The sequence below is a fragment of the Dermacentor variabilis genome, chromosome 6, assembly GCF_050947875.1.
Source record: "Dermacentor variabilis isolate Ectoservices chromosome 6, ASM5094787v1, whole genome shotgun sequence".
Taxonomy (NCBI): Eukaryota; Metazoa; Arthropoda; class Arachnida; order Ixodida; family Ixodidae; genus Dermacentor; species Dermacentor variabilis.
Window position 1 is genome coordinate 148,816,234 of NC_134573.1, and position 16,127 is coordinate 148,832,360.

General features: G+C 49.5%; 1 protein-coding gene across 1 annotated transcript in view; it reads left to right on the forward strand.

Moving 5' to 3' along the window:
- Nucleotides 1-14,842, forward strand: part of Tmhs (Tetraspan membrane protein in hair cell stereocilia) — a 151,998-nt gene extending 137,156 nt beyond the window's left edge. The window contains exon 3 of the mRNA XM_075696226.1: nucleotides 10,041-14,842. Within this exon, the coding sequence (XP_075552341.1) occupies nucleotides 10,041-10,276 (236 nt within the window). The 3' untranslated portion in view covers nucleotides 10,277-14,842. The remainder of the gene's footprint in view (nucleotides 1-10,040) is intronic.
- The last annotated feature ends 1,285 nt before the right edge of the window (nucleotides 14,843-16,127 follow it).

A 16,127-nucleotide genomic window follows, 5' to 3' on the forward strand; every position in this document is an offset into this window, starting at 1 on the left:
GAACGTAAGGAGACGGCGGCAGCCAAACGCAGGAAGCGGTTCGAGATGAGGCGAGCGCGCGTTTGTTATACATGCCAGAAGCCGGGTCACTTTTCGGCGCAGTGTCCGGAAACAACACCAAAAGTTGTGTTTTTTTCATTAGGCAGCACTGACGAGAACATGAAGCTTCTCGAGCCTTACATGCGAGACCTCCTCGTGAACGGGAAAGAGTGCCGAGTGCTTCGCGATTCCGCAGCTACGATGGATGTAGTTCACCCGTCTTACGTAGAACCCCATATGTTCACGGGCGAGTGCGCATGGATCAAGCAAGCCGTGGAAGCTCATAGCGTGTGTCTGCCGGTAGCAAAGGTGCTTATTGAAGGACCTTTCGGAGCGCTTGAGACGGAGGCGGCAGTGTCATCTATGCTGCCACCCCAGTACCCGTACCTATTTTCAAACAGGTCCGATCACCTCCTGCGCGAGAAGGGGCTTTTGTTTGGTGAAGCTAGTGTTCAGGCCTTAACCAGATCGAAGGTTCGGGAGCTCGCTGCAAAGGCGGTAGTTGCGGGGCCGACGTTATCAAACAACGAAAAAGGGTCAGAGGCGCAGCAAGCTGATATTCAGAGCACGCCCGAACTGAATAAAATTGAGTCTGTAGCGTTGAAGGCGCCAGATACTGGAGAGGAAAATCCCGATTCGGGAAAGTTAGAAGAGCTATCTACTGATTTGCTCATCGCGCCTACGTCAGACGGACTTGATAGGTTGCTAAAAGTCAGCCGGTCGGCTTTGATAGCCGAGCAAAAAAAGGATGGCAGCCTGGAAAACGTGCGCTGCAATGTCAAAGAAGGTATCGCCAGGAAAACTGCGCGTTTTGTGGAAAGAGGTGGAGTCCTGTACCGGAAGTATCTAGACCGCCGAGGAGTGGAGTTCGATCAGCTGGTCGTGCCTCAATGCTATCGTCAGGATCTGTTGCGCTTGTCACACGGGGGTTCGTGGTCCGGACACCTAGGAGTTAAGAAAACTAAGGACCGTCTCTTGCAAGAGTACTATTGGCCAGGGTGTTTTCGGGACGCAGACCATTTCGTGAGGACATGTGACACTTGTCAGCGGGTGGGCAAACCAGGGGACAAATCGAGGGCGCCGTTGAAATTGGTACCTATCATTACGGAGCCTTTTAGACGGCTCGTTATTGATACAGTGGGACCTCTGCCGGTAACAGCCACAGGGTACAGACACATTTTGACTGTGATCTGCCCAGCGACAAAGTTCCCTGAAGCAGTGCCGCTTAAAGAACTCAGCTCAGTGGAGATAGTCAATGCTCTACTGTCCATATTTGCGCGAGTTGGTTTTCCTGCAGAAATTCAATCAGATCAGGGCACAGTGTTTACTAGCGCTTTGACGACAACTTTTCTCGAGAGGTGTGGGGTAAAGCTGTTACACAGCTCAGTGTACCACCCACAGTCGAATTCCGTTGAGAAGCTCCACTCCGTCATGAAGCGCGTGTTGAGAGCGTTGTGTTTTGAACATCGAACTGACTGGGAGCTGTGTTTGCCTGGGGTGATGTTTGCGTTAAGAACCGCGCCGCATGCGGCTACGGGGTTTTCGCCAGCTGAACTGGTGTACGGTCGCTCGCTTCGATCTCCGCTTCGCATGCTTCGAGAATCGTGGGAAGGTAGGGGCGACGACCCAGTCGTGGTGGAGTACGTACTTAAGCTCCTCGAACGCTTAAGAAGGGCACAGGAGTTGTCAGGTGAAGCAATGGCAAAGGCCCAGCAGAGGGCCAAGGTTTATTATGATCGGACAGCCAGGGCCCGTCGTTTTGAGGTTGGCGATGAGGTCATGATATTGCGCACATCGCTAAACAACAAACTAGACGTGCAGTGGGAGGGCCCAGCACGAATTGTTCAGAAACTGTCGGACGTTAACTACGTGGTAAGTCTGCCAGGAAAGCGGAAAGCACAGCAAGTTTACCACTGTAATCTGCTCAAACCTTATAGACAAAGGGAAGCAGTGGTGTGCATGATGGTAAACGTTCCTGAAGAGCTTCCGATCGAGCTTCCGGGACTAGGCTCAGTGACGAACAGGGAAGACACCGGTCAAGTCATTAGTGACCTTATCAGTAAAGCACCGCTGTCGCCCGAGCAGAAAACCGAACTACACCAGCTATTACAAGAGTTTCAAGGTCTGTTCTCTGAGAGGCCTGGTAGGACTTCTGTACTTACTCATGATATAGAACTTACCTCCACAGAGCCAGTACGATCCAAGGCGTATCGGGTGTCACCCCGCCAGAGGGATATTATGGAGGCTGAGGTAAAGAAAATGCTACAGCTCGGTGTTATTGAGGCAGGTGAGAGTGATTATACCTCCCCTTTGATTTTAGTTGAGGTACCGGGCAAGGAACCTCGTCCTTGCGTCGACTACCGCAGGCTTAATTCCATCACTAAGGATCAAATTTATCCGATCCCTAACATCGAGGAGCGCCTTGAGAAAGTTAGTAGCGCTCAGTTTATTTCCACCCTAGATCTTGTCAGGGGTTATTGGCAGGTTCCACTTACAGAAGAGGCTAGTAGGTATGCGGCGTTCCTTTCACCAATGGGAACATTCCGTCCTAAAGTGTTGAGTTTTGGTTTGAAGAACGCGCCATACTGTTTTTCAAGCCTCATGGATAAAGTGTTGCGGGGACAGCAAGAATTCGCTTTACCGTATCTAGACGACGTAGCGATATTCTCCGCATCCTGGTCTGAGCATATGGCACACTTGCGGGCAGTGCTAACCCGCCTGCGCGAAGCGGGCTTGACAGTCAAGGCTCCTAAGTGCCAGTTAGCACAGGCCGAGGTTGTCTACCTCGGTCACATGATTGGTCAGGGTCGTCGCCGCCCCTCTGAAATAAAAGTGGCCGCTGTGCGAGACTTTCCGCAACCGCGCACAAAGACCGATATTCGGTCGTTCTTAGGTGTCGCCGGCTACTATCAGAGGTACATCCCTAGGTACTCTGATATCGCGGCTCCCCTGACGGATGCTCTAAGAAAAACAGAGCCTCAAACAGTCGTCTGGGACGAGACAAAGGAAAGAGCTTTTAGCGCCCTAAAGAGTGCCCTAACAAGCCAGCCTGTGCTACGATCGCCAGACTATACAAAAGGGTTCATTGTTCAGTGCGATGCTAGTGAGCGAGGCATGGGCGTTGTACTGTGCCAACGGGAAAATGGAGAAGTAGAACACCCCGTCCTGTATGCTAGTCGTAAGCTGACCAGTCGTGAGCAGGCGTATAGCGCCACCGAGAAAGAGTGTGCGTGTCTCGTGTGGGCCGTTCAGAAATTGTCATGCTATCTAGCCGGCTCGAGGTTTATCATTGAGACGGATCACTGCCCTCTCCAATGGCTGCAGACCATCTCTCCCAAAAATGGCCGCCTCCTGCGCTGGAGCCTCGCTTTACAACAATATTCCTTTGAGGTGCGTTACAAAAAGGGGAGTCTCAACGGTAACGCCGATGGCTTAAGTCGAAGCCCCTAACGTAGGAATCAGCCTCAAAATTGTTTGTTACTGATGTTTTTCTTCCTGAGGCAGGATTTTTTTTAACATATTGCTTTTGTTTAGTGTTTCAAAGTGATGATATGCTTTCTAGTGCAATTTTTCAATTTGTGGACGCGTTCTGAGTGATGCTAGACTACTGTAAGGAACTAGGCAGTGGTATAAAAAGGGGAAAAGAGCCTGGCAGGGCTTAGTGAGGGTTGTGCCGTGCTTGCTGACTGAGCGGTTGAGTTTTCAGCGTAGTTCTAACGCTTGCCGGGAACGAGAACAAAAATGTGAACTCTCCCGAAGTCACTTTGCAGTGTCCCGTGCGAACCTGAACGAGAGAACGAGGCCTTCTCTGTGCGCTGCGCTCAAGAAACGTCAAGGGACGCCCGACTTCGGTTATGAGCATCATCGAGCGACATCCCTCCGGACAGCGGATGCAGTCCCCTGTCCATCGGGATCTCCTTCCCCCGGCGGGGCGGTCTGTTGCGCTTCGCCTGCGACACGTGGTTTTGCCGGCGCGACTGCGGCGGGGCGGCAGACATTTTGGCCCGATCGTCGTCGCCGCAACACTCATCGCCAGGTGTTTCCAGGCGCGTCTGCGGCGATGCGACCGCCTAGGGATCCTCCTCGCATTCCAGTCATTGTGCCCGAAACAGGCGATGCCAAAGCAGGGATCTCATTCCAGTTATTGGGCCCGAAACAGGCGATGCCAAAGCAGGGATCTCGTTCCAGTCATTGTGCCCGAAACAGGCGATGCCAAAGCAGGGATCTCATTCCAGTTATTGGGCCCGAAACAGGCGATGCCAAAGCAGGGATCTCGTTACAGTCATTGTGTCCGACCGGCAGCGCCACGACAGGGTGCTACGAGATCGTGCGCAGCGCCACGACGGGGTGCTACGAGATCGTGCGCAGCGCCACGACAGTGTGCGTCACCATTAGCCCATTGTACATTCACGTGCTCGTCTTTTGAGGGGTTCCTTCTTGCCCTCAACTGCGAGAGTATAAAAACAGCTGCCCCCGGACGCCAAAAGGAGGGCTCCGATTTCTTCAGTTGAGTGAAGTGCTCTCCCGTCTCTCTACTTCGGTCAAACCTGACCGCCAACTCTTTGCGATGTTAAAATAAACAAGTTGTTTCGTTGTTACCAGTCGACTCATGCTTTGCCGGGACCTTCGGATGCTTCGAGTTGTACCCCAGGCCGCCAGGCCAACGCTACCCTTGGGGCTTGCGACCCAGGTACAACCACGGGCGTCAGCGCCGAGTTCCCAACAGATCGTACCAGCAGTCAGATCCAAACACGGGTCATACGAAGTCTCCAGGCAACTCCACAACAAAGACACCCATTCCATGCGGTGGCTCTACATCAACGCCGGACCGAATTGGAGGTAGCAGAGGACTACTGTAAACTGATTGTGGACGCATCTAATGCAGTGACTTCATCCCTTGTCACCATCGCACCCCCGTCACCTGATGAGCGGCTCGAAGTACCGTTTACGATGCAAGAGCTTGACGCTGCGCTTTCAGTTTCTCGACGCTCCTCGGCACCAGGACCAGACGGAATCACGTACGCTGCACTCTGCCATCTTGGCACCGAATCACGACGTCTTCTCCTATCTTTTTATAATACGACGTGGGAGAAAGGAAATGTTCCAGATGGTTGGAAATGCAGTCGCGTTGTAGCGCTGCTTAAACCGGGAAAGTGCCCCAACGAGCTTTCCTCCTACAGACCGATCGCCTTAGCCAGTTGCGTCGGCAAAGTAATGGAAAGAATGGTTTTGTCAAGACTGGAATGGTTTCTAGAGAGAAATAATTGCTTTCCTGATTTTATGCACGGATTTAGAAGAGGCCGTTCTTCGATTGACGGAGTTATCGACTTGGTCTCCACTGTTGAACAGGAAAGAAGTCGACGTCGGTTAGTTGGAGCTGTCTTTCTGGATATTAAGGGTGCATACGACAATGTACTACATTATGCAATCCTTGATGCACTGGAAGATTTAGACATCGGTGGCCGACTATATACATGGATTGTTAGCTACCTCAGTGGCCGCACGGTGTATATGTCGACAAGTGATGGCGACACCGGACAGTACCATATACATCGAGGTGTTCCACAAGGGGGAGTTCTCAGTCCAACTCTTTTCAATGTTGCATTGATTGGCCTTGCATCCGAACTTCCTAGCACGGTAAAGATTAGCACATATGCCGACGACATATGCATATGGGCATCTGGAGCCACCCGTCCCCAAATGCGTGCTAGGCTTCAACGTGCAGTGACAATCACAGCTAAGTATCTTCGGCGTCAAGGCCTCCGACTCTCAACTGAAAAATGTTCTGTGATTACGTTCACGCGAAAAAGAATGACCAGGTATCCGATCATTGTTGACGGCGTAGCGATACCTACGGTTACACACCACAGATTCCTTGGCTTAGTCATAGACCGGGGATTATCTTGGTCAAGACACGTCGCCGCACTGAAGTCAAAGCTGAAGACTTTTGTTCACGTCCTTCGCGTCGTGGCAGCAACAAGATGGGGCCCCTCGGAGTCGTCATTACTCCAATTGTACCGAGCCCTATTCGTAGGGTATATACGGTACAGCATGCCGGCGCTCTCAAGCATGGGACTTAGTTGTGTGAGCGCGCTCGAGAGCATTCAAGCTCAGGCATTGCGCACATGTTTGGGCCTCCCACGATGCACGTCAACCAATGGAACAATAGCGGAAGCTCGTGCTTGTCCTATTCGGGTGTACTTGCTCTGCGAGCCTCTTCGAATGTACCTCCGCGTGTTGACCCGACACAGGCACCATCCTCTGTCATCGCTCCCTACCACACACCCAGGTTCCAGCTTTTCAATGACTATATCGCGGCATCAGAGTGTTTTGCCGTCGAGATTCTCTCCCGCCTGTATTCCGAGAACACCCCCGTGGGTTCTGCCTAAACCTGTCGTTACATTGCAGATCCCTGGAATTACTAAAAAGTCTTTCGTTGCATCTATTGGCCTCAGGCAACTCACCTTGTTGCACATTTCTACAGAGTACGGAGATACTGTACATGTGTATACCGATGGCTCTGTCACACCATATGCCTCCACTGCAGCCTTCGTCATTCCACATATGATCATCGCTCGCCGGTTTAAACTAGACCATAGCTCAACATCAACTGCCGCAGAACTTGTTGCTATCCGGGAAGCACTTCGATTTCTCTCCGAGGAGCGTCCTCACGCATGGACGATATTCTGCGATTGCAAGCCAGCTCTGCAAACGATTGACTGTGTCCTCAGACGGGGCCCGTATCATTCTATGGCTATAGAAATTACAGAGTATCTCGACCACGCAACTAGAAATGGCCACAATGTCACCTTTCAGTGGATACCGTCACACTGTGGCGTGATAGGGAACGAACAGGCAGACGCTGAAGCAAAAACTGCTTTAGATAATGCTTGTGAAGTACGCATTCCGTTCTCACGAACAGACACAAACGCCCTACTTCGTCGCGTAAACCACAACTCTACGTTGGAACACTGGGCCCAACCTGATCGACGACACAAGCGATTACACAAATGGGACCAAGAAATGCGATTTCGTATGCCTCAAAAGTTCAATAGAAACCACACGAGCATGGTGCACCGGATTCGCCTTGGTGTCGCATTCACCAACCGTTATAGAAATATGATAGGTGCCAGTGATACTAGCCCAAACTGTGAATGCTGTGAGGTGCCAGAAACACTTGAACATATATTTTGCGTGTGTCCCGCGTACGCGCAAGAACGACAGCAACTTGTCTCTTCCATAGCAAACATCCATGAGAGACCGCTATCGGACGAGTTTCTTTTAGGTCCTTGGCCTAATGCAACCAGCGCAGCCCTGGTCACAAGAGCCGCTGTAGCTTTTCTCCAAGCCACTGGGCTGGACGCACGCCTTTAGAGATACCACAACTCTGTGAATTTGTATATACGCATCTCTTCCTTATACCATCATCATTCATCAGCCCTTTCCCTCCCCGTCCCTTTTCCCCAGAGTAGAGTAGCAGGCCAGAGCAAGTTATAGCTCAGGCCGACCTCTCTGCCTTTCTGTAAATAAATTTCTCTCTCTCTCTCTTGTTTACAGCTCTGTCACTTGTCTTCGCCATGTCTTTGTTTGAGTCTGAATTAACACTCAGCTTGCACGTGGGCACAAGCGCGCTCGTATACGATCCCCGTCCCCACTCTCCACACAAACACGCACTTAGCTATCGGTGTCAATCGCCGATATTTATTCGCCGCGAAACTTGTAAGAACGGTCCAAAACAGATCGAGGGCAGCATGTCGACAACGGCTAGGGGAAACGCTTCGCTGCCCTAACTCATGTGCCTGAAAAAAAAAAAAAGAAGAAGAAGAAGGAAGAAAGAAAGAAAGAAAGAAAGAAAGACAAGAAAAAAAGAACGCTGGGAGTTTCTTGCGATGCACCGAAAGGCCTGTGAAGCGAAGCGTTTCACCGGCGACCCAGAGAAGACGGCCACTCGCCGCACGTGTTTAGTTCTCGGTGCCAACCGTTGGTGCTCGCCTGCTATGTTTCCGCAGGACTTACTATATTCGCATGCACAGTCCAGACCTTGCCATTTCTTTCTATTTATATGCGGGCTTATTGGCCGTTATCTTTTCTGAAGTTTTTGGCTGAACGTGGTCTTCGGCAGTGGTCTTGGGCAGATGCAATTAACTTTCTGCGCCGAAAAAGCAACCAGCTCAGAAATGACACGCCACAAGAGATAAGAAGCACAGACTCAGTGCGTTGCGCCTCCAAAACAAACAAAAAAAAAGAGGGGGGGGGGCACGGAGAAGTTAATGCGTATACAGGTTCTTGGTGCAAAGGCACGAACATGTGCACTGAAACGTTCAGTTCGTACAGAAATTATCGCCGCTTACGACTGCTCTTGCCACATTTATAATAAATAAATGGTTATTTCGGTTCCTGTGAAACAGACTACAGCGTAGAAATGGGCTCAGCAAGGAATTCCACGATTGTGCTGCCCTCATTCGATCGCTCTCCGGCTTCCTGGCGCACAGGGTATCCCGTATGTAGCTTGAAATCGACAAGCAGATTAAGGAGCACTTTGCTTTCTTTTTTCACGAAAACTTATCGTTAATTTATGTCCTTTCTTTATGCTGAAGCAGATAGATACCTGCACAATAGTACATCGGTCCTTCCCCTCCGGATCTTAGTTTAGGGTCCGTGACAGAAGTTGTAGGGTGCTGATCTTTAACAGGCATCTACACCTGAGTTCACAGGCGCTTCTTTTTTTCTTCTTCTTCTTTCTAATTGTGTTTTCCATACCTTCCCCACTGGAACTAACTGGGGGTCAAATCTACGACCTCATCTCGGCACCGGAGCACCTAGTCGCTGAGCTATAGGCGGGTAATTCATAATCCACGCAATCTACACTATTTGTTAAAAGATTCTAAGTCATGGTGCACTAAATTCATTGAAACTGTTTTCAGGCAGGCGTCCCGGAGTGCCTGTAAATTGTCCGAATTACCGGGCGCGCTACACCTTGGCGTCTTCCTACGCAGCCTTGCGGCATATTCTTACGTCCTAGTTTCCTCTTTGAATGAAGTGAACAAAGACAAAACAGGGTGAAAAGTTCGGTTACCCGTGGCGTGGCTTCGAAACATTTGACAAAGATTTAAGTGCGGGCTCAAACTTAAGCGCAGCGTCACATCACGTTATCACCTGCATTACATGTGTTCACGAACCCATCGTTACGAGTAGCGGCGCCAACGGAAAACCGTCTCTAGAAGAACCGGCTTCGAAGCACTGCAATAAATAACCGTCTTCGCAGGTTCCGCGTGTCGCACCTACCAGTTACACACGCGAGGTGCGGCGACGCCGGCGCGTGAGCTGTTATTTCTGGCTCATTGAAAAGCTTACGGCGCCGGGAGGCGACCTGCACCCATAAACGCAGGGGCGGAGACATCCTCCGAGGGCCCATTGTTCGGAACAGAATGAACTCGCCGCGCTATTTGTATCGTCGAACCCAACTCGTATGTAGCTCTCATTTCAACGCGCCCTTTGTCTCCCGTGAATGGGGCTTTGCCGCGCTCGTGTTCCTGCGTGACGCGCTGCGACGTTCGCGAGGCTCTCTTGTAGGACAGGAAGGGTCGCTTGACAAAAGATTGTGACAGGACATGGGTGACGCGATATTATGGGTGAAGGAAAAGAAAGAAACGTTAGGAAGGAAGCGGACGTCCAGCGTGGGCCTAGAAAAGTATAAAAGTACAAAAAAAGAAAGGAAAAACGATGTGCGTAAGATAAAGAAGCGTAAATCAAGCCGAATACATGGCGCGTATGAAATGTAAAATGTTCTGTCTTTCCCTCTTCTCCTCTTTCCTCCAGTTTACCGAATTCGCCATCCCAATCGTTGGGCTTACAACAAACCTGAGCCCCACAAAGCTGCCGCCACTCTCTCCTGTTTTCTTTAAAGCCTTTCTCACTTCAGAATGAGTTTACTGCTCACCTGGCAGCGGTGCAGTCGCTTCATCCGCGTTTCCCTGTCTGTCTTGTGTCCTCCGATGCAGGAGAGGTGAACAGCGCCTTCATGGCGGACAACCAGTCGACGGCGTCGCGGAAGTCCATGAACCTGCAGCCCGTGATGCTGATGCCGCAGCCCGGTGGAGGACTGGCGCCGCCGCAACACGACGCAGACAGGTTCTCCGAGTACTCGCACCGGACGACGCGCTCCAAGGGCGGCCAAGCCGCCGCTCCAAACTACCGCTCCGAGTACTCCACGTCCATGCACAACTTCCAGCTGTGAGGAGCGTGTGCTTGCTGAAGACGCGCGTCGCGCCCACGTCGGTGGCGGCGAAGTGTAACTGGCGGGCAGCAAGTGGGAAACCACTGAGCTTGAAGAGGAGGAACTAGGCGGCACGAGAAGAACTGTATAAGTGAATAACGGCGGTTTGCGGTAGCCGTGGTTAAGAATACCTGTTTAACAAGGGTATTATTCGGGGCCTTCCTGCACGAAGCAGCGCCATCACCAGGAGTAACATGTTCTCCTAGCAGTAAGCCGTCACGTGATACGCACCGACTGCCTTGCAAATGTGCCGTGTGCTTCTGTTCAGCAACCGATTTGCGCACTGATGCCTTCTGCTTCTGTCGACACTTCTCGGACCCGTCAAAACGAGACCGCCGAGTAAAAATAAAGTAAAACGAAACCTTCCTGTGGTCCCAATCTGTTAAGCAGCAGAAGACGGCTCTGTCCTTGTAGCAGCGTGACGACAGTAGCTTCGGCGTCGACATGCTCATCGGCAGAAGCGAAGGAATCACTGCTTCATGTGTGCTGTCAGGCTGCGGGCCTCCTTCGTCATGCTTGGCTATTTCTTACCGGTTACCAGCGAGCCGCGCCGCTGACTCAGCAAAAGAGAAGGCCCAATCCAGGTGGCAGGATGGCAGCCGCAGCTTCGTCATCGACGTGCGCATCGATAGCGGCGGAAAGAAAAATGCTGTGTCGTGCGTCGAATCATGCCGCGACCCTCTTTCGACATGCTTTGCCATCTCGCAGCAGTCGCTGACTCAGCGAAAAGACGGCCCTGTCCTGAAACCAGCGTGACGGCAGCAGCTTCGGCGTTGACTTGTGCATACGTCGGCAGTGGCGAAAGAATAGCTGCGTCATGCGTCTCCTTCGGTGAGGGCGGGTCTCCTTTGGCGTGCTTGGCGATTCCTCGCCGTTCGACCGCAAGCCCCTTCACTGACTCAGCACTATGCAGGATTGTGGTCCCCGCTTACGTCTTGATTCCTTCCTCGCCCCGGCCCCAAGTGTGTGTTGATTGTTGTGTGGGGGAAACTGCAGACCGCGAGTTTCCCTGTGCGCGTTGTCCGGCCACCATGCCTCAGAACTGTAAGAAAATGAGGTCTGGTAGTAGGAACTCGGACTGAATGCCTATTCGCCCGGCATATTTGTGTTTTCTCGGTTTTTCAGCGCTGCAGGGTAACATGGAGAATGAATCTTAGAACGCAAGCAAGAGGAACGGCGCTCTGTCGCAATCCACTTCCCGTTGGATTGGCCCGTGGCGACGGAAGCCGCTGGCAGCAATGATATTGTGGAAGTAACGGCCTCTGATGTACTCTTATAAAGCGTTCAACTAGGCGTCTGAGAAAAAAAAATACACAAGTTATAAAAAAAGAGCAAGAACTCAGACAATGTTGAGTTGTGCATGCGTTTACTGCTACCATTGGAAGTAGAAGAGCGACGGAAAATTAGGCGAATTTGCGTATTTATGGAATCCATAGGTCTCGGTAAAGGATGTGGACTTAAAGCCAGATGTGAAGATGTTTGATTTTTGAACCGTGATTGGCCGTACATGAATGCGAAAGACAAGACTGAACGTTAACCTGAGTCTGTTCGAAGAACAAAAGACAGGACAAAGAAAACCGTATTCTAATTTAGTGTGGTCACAATAGCAACAGCCTCACTACAGCATCTCACTAGCGTATAGGAAACCCGTAATCAGCCAGAAAGACTCATGTGTACTTCAATCTCAGTTCAGAAATAGTAGGAGATGCTTAACTATAAGAATGAACAACGTATAGAACCCCCATAGAGGCGCTTTAGCTCTGCCATCTTATTTTTTTTTTTCGCCACATTCGCAATGCGCAGCGCCATCATCTAAACGGTAAACTACAAGCTATAAGCCATATGGCGACTTGTGACGACAAGCACTGAAATCGCTAATTCTCAGACACCGAGTTTAGCAGTTCACGTGAAGCTTCCCATACTTCTACGAAAACGGAAAGGTGTGGGTCGGAAAGTAAGAAGTGGCGAAGGAAAGAAGCCATCTCGCAAGCGTCTCAGCAGTGAGCAACGACCGCCTTAGAACGATTCTCGGAGCAGCATCCAAACTCTGGAGAATCGCGCACACTAGTAGCGGCGTTTCCGGACGCTAATTGATCTTCGAGGTTAAACAAACTCGTGTGCAGTCGTTGACAGCGTTCGCAAACCAACCCGCAAGCGACACCACCTTGTCACCAGTCTCTGTCACAGGGCTTCTGGAGCATGCCTGCCACTTCAAAGCTCGCGAAATTGACTAGGACTGTAGGACTCTCAAACTGTGCGCTTTCGGGACGACATCCACAAAAGATTGTTGGTACCAGCACCTTCGGCCTTCAATCGAAATGTGTATAGAGTGCTCCACCTTAAGCAAACCCTGTATTCTATGTAGGCTGAGTTGAGAATTTGGGGGAAAGTGTCTCGCGCTATCTACGCGTGCTCGGAAAAACCTTTGCCGTCGGGTGTAAGCTCCACAGTGGTGGTCCCAATACGCGGTCCGATGTCGTATCCGGTCACTCGTACACTGACTTGACGCGTACGCTAGGTCACAGCAACTGCGAACGGTTGTGCGAGTGTCTCGCGAAAGTCACGAAACGCAAGCGAATGGGAAACGTCGGAAGCAAACGCATTGGTGAGAAGCATGCGAGTCATAGATCGTAGTGTACCTCAACTTTTGTACACGCCTCTTCCTGTAAACACGATTGTTTGGACTCAAATATACAGTGTTTCTTGTGTAGTTTTGTTTTCTAGCATTCTTTATAGCCGAGCCCGCTTGCACAAGCGGCATTTTCTCTTTCTTTTTTTTTTTTGAAAACATTATGTGTTTTGCTACAACGACACGTCATCAGTGTTCACAGCACGCTCGACACTAATGTGCCCTGATCTGTACTTTGTGAACACGGAATACTGCTGTCTTGTTCAGGGAAAGCTGAACTTCCATGCTTAGAGCTGTCACATATGTAAGACAGGGATGTTAAAAAATTTAACTAGTATATTTTCGTGTTTGTGTGAGCGTGTGTGCGAGTGTGCTTGAGCGTTGATGCTGCTGAAGTATATTTAAGAAACACTGATGTCCAGAATTTATTATTTTACGTTTAAATGACACAAATTAGCACATACTGCAAGGCCTCTTACGCTCACACGCTCCAATTCTTGCTTCCGTCCAGCACCGTTGTAAGCTGTAGAAAGCGCTAGCTCAACTTTAGGCACTTGAGTAGGTTGAACTGAGAAACAGTAATAATGTATAGTGATGCTACATTCATGCCTATTTTAATGCTACATCGAAATAAAAAAGCAAAACGCCACAGAGACGGTCAGTGAGATGTAATTAGCTACGCAAACATCTCAACAGTCAGAAAAAAAAAAAAGAAAAGTAGATCAAACCGTATATTTATATATCCTCCGCACTGGAAGTATGTAGTCTGCAGCTGCGGACAAGTTCCAACACGCTTATTTATTGCAGACATGAAAATATTTGTAAGCACAGCCTGTATCCAAGTATGAATCAAGCTGAGCTCTTGTGAGTGTTACAAAACGTGGTCGAAAAAAAAAAAAAGGTTTAAAGCAGTACACCGTCGTGAAGCGCTTAACTGCGTTATACTTCTTTTTTTATTCTTGATTGCCAGAAAGTTCATGTCTATTGCGGCAATTCATGCGGTGGGGTCATGATACCTCACTTTATTTCTTTTTTTTTTACTGATACTGGAACGTTGATTTACGTTAATAGTGCTGTCCTCGCTTTCCTTTCTATATAGTTTTTTCTTCTCTTCATACGTTTTTTTTTCGTTATTTCTCGGCTTGGTGTAGCTGAGCGTACATGTGTGTGGCCACCTCCTTGTTTCCGGTTACGTCTACCTTCTCGAGCAAGTATGAGTGCATCTTCTTGAGTATCTGTCCACTGTAAAATACCACATCACATTATTGAACCGAAAACTTCATCGCGAGGCCACGACAAGAGCACAACAACGAGAATATAAGTTTTGCCAAACTTGAGAATATATATATAAATGAAACAGTGTGAACTCGGCGTGAACTGGTGCATTGCGTAACTTATATGTCCAAATATGTGGCGTCTCACAGCGGCCGGTCTAGCTGCAATGCATTTGTGCCAGCCTGTATGAACGAGGGGAGAAAAGGCTTCGATCGTTCCAAGAGTTTCTTTCCGCCAACACGCCCGTCGACGAGCGTGTTGGCGGAAATGTGTAAACCAACGTGGCCAAAGAATTGCGCTACGCAGTAGGTGTGTTACGCCCCAAGCGTGTTATGCATTTGCTTTATGTGGGTGCTGCGTAGACAGATATGAACGGTGAAAGAAGAAAAAGAATGAAAACGAGTGAACACCTTGTATAACTCGGACAAAACACACACACGCGGAAGATATACGGAGAGAGGTATGAGACAAAGAACTGTTGTCGATACCCCAACAGGTGTATTTCTGGAGAAAATGTGAATTAACCGTGACGTGAGTGTGCGGTTGTGCTTTTTGTGTATCTGTATACTAATGTACTTCTGCGCTGTGTCCCTCGAATTAATAAAGTGATCTTATAGAGTGGAGGTCTTTGGGATTGTTTGTTTGCATTCTGCAGCGTGGAGTCTGTCAGTCTCATATTACAAACAGCTTTCTTTCTTCTTTGTTGCGCTTTCTGTAAATTGGTGCGCAGCGAACAATGTTCCCGCTCAATACGACGGCATTGAAAGAGCGAATCCACATTTTGTCACCGATTCATGTTCTGGATTCTTACAGTAAGTTTAGCACGAAGCAAACAGCTACACTTACAAACAAAACACTGGACGAACGGTAAACTTGTTGTTCGTGTGGTCGTATGCTTTGCGCCTGACTTAATGTAAACACACAAGCGCCAACCAGCGAGAACTACAAGTTTCCGCTGATGCATTGGAGTGCAGTGAAAACCGAAGGTCGTGTCTGCTATGCAAGAACGAAAGTCCTCAAAAGAAGAACCGGAAATCTACGTGCTGCTTTCCATTCTTCTATCATCATCATCATCATCAGCCTGGTTACGCCCACTGCAGGGCAAAGGCCTCTCCCATACTTCTCCAACAACCCCGGTCATGTACTAATTGTGGCCATGCCGTCCCTGCAAACTTCTTTATCTCATCCGCCCACCTAACTTTCTGCCGCCCCCTGCTACGCTTCCCTTCCCTTGGGATCCAGTCCGTAACCCTTAATGACCATCGGTTATCTTCCCTCCTCATTGCATGTCCTGCCCATGCCCATTTCTTTTTCTTGATTTCAACTAAGATGTCATTAACTCGCGTTTGTTCCCTCACCCAATCTGCTCTTTTCTTATCCCTTAACGTTACACCTATCATTCTTCTATGTCTCATGTTAAACTTGCAATCTTTCTTTTTTTTTTTTCATCCAACTTTGCCCAGCTTCACAGTTTTAGTTTAGAGTGTCAGATTCAACAGTGCGAAAACCAATCCGAATTCAACGATACAATCCAAATACAAGTCAATAAAATCCAACACAAGTGACCCTCTCGTTCATGCTGCTGTGAAAAGCAAAATCTCCATCTGTGTCGTTGGACATACAAGGCAGGCATCTTCTGTCCATGTCGTGGCATGGTTTAGAGAGATACAAACTTCAACAGAAACAACTTAAACGATAAGCTGAAAATGTCAGCCTGTGTATTCTGTTTAATCCAGGCAACCTAACCACAGAACTATTTTTCGTTTGAGATATCGCCTAAATTAGGCATCTTGTGGGCAGCGCACGCGACGACGCCCCAAAATATGGAGTCACCTAATCATGCATTTTGGAAGCAGCGGTGACCTATAGGCAGAACTGACAGATAGCCGACGATTGGCAATGAGTTGG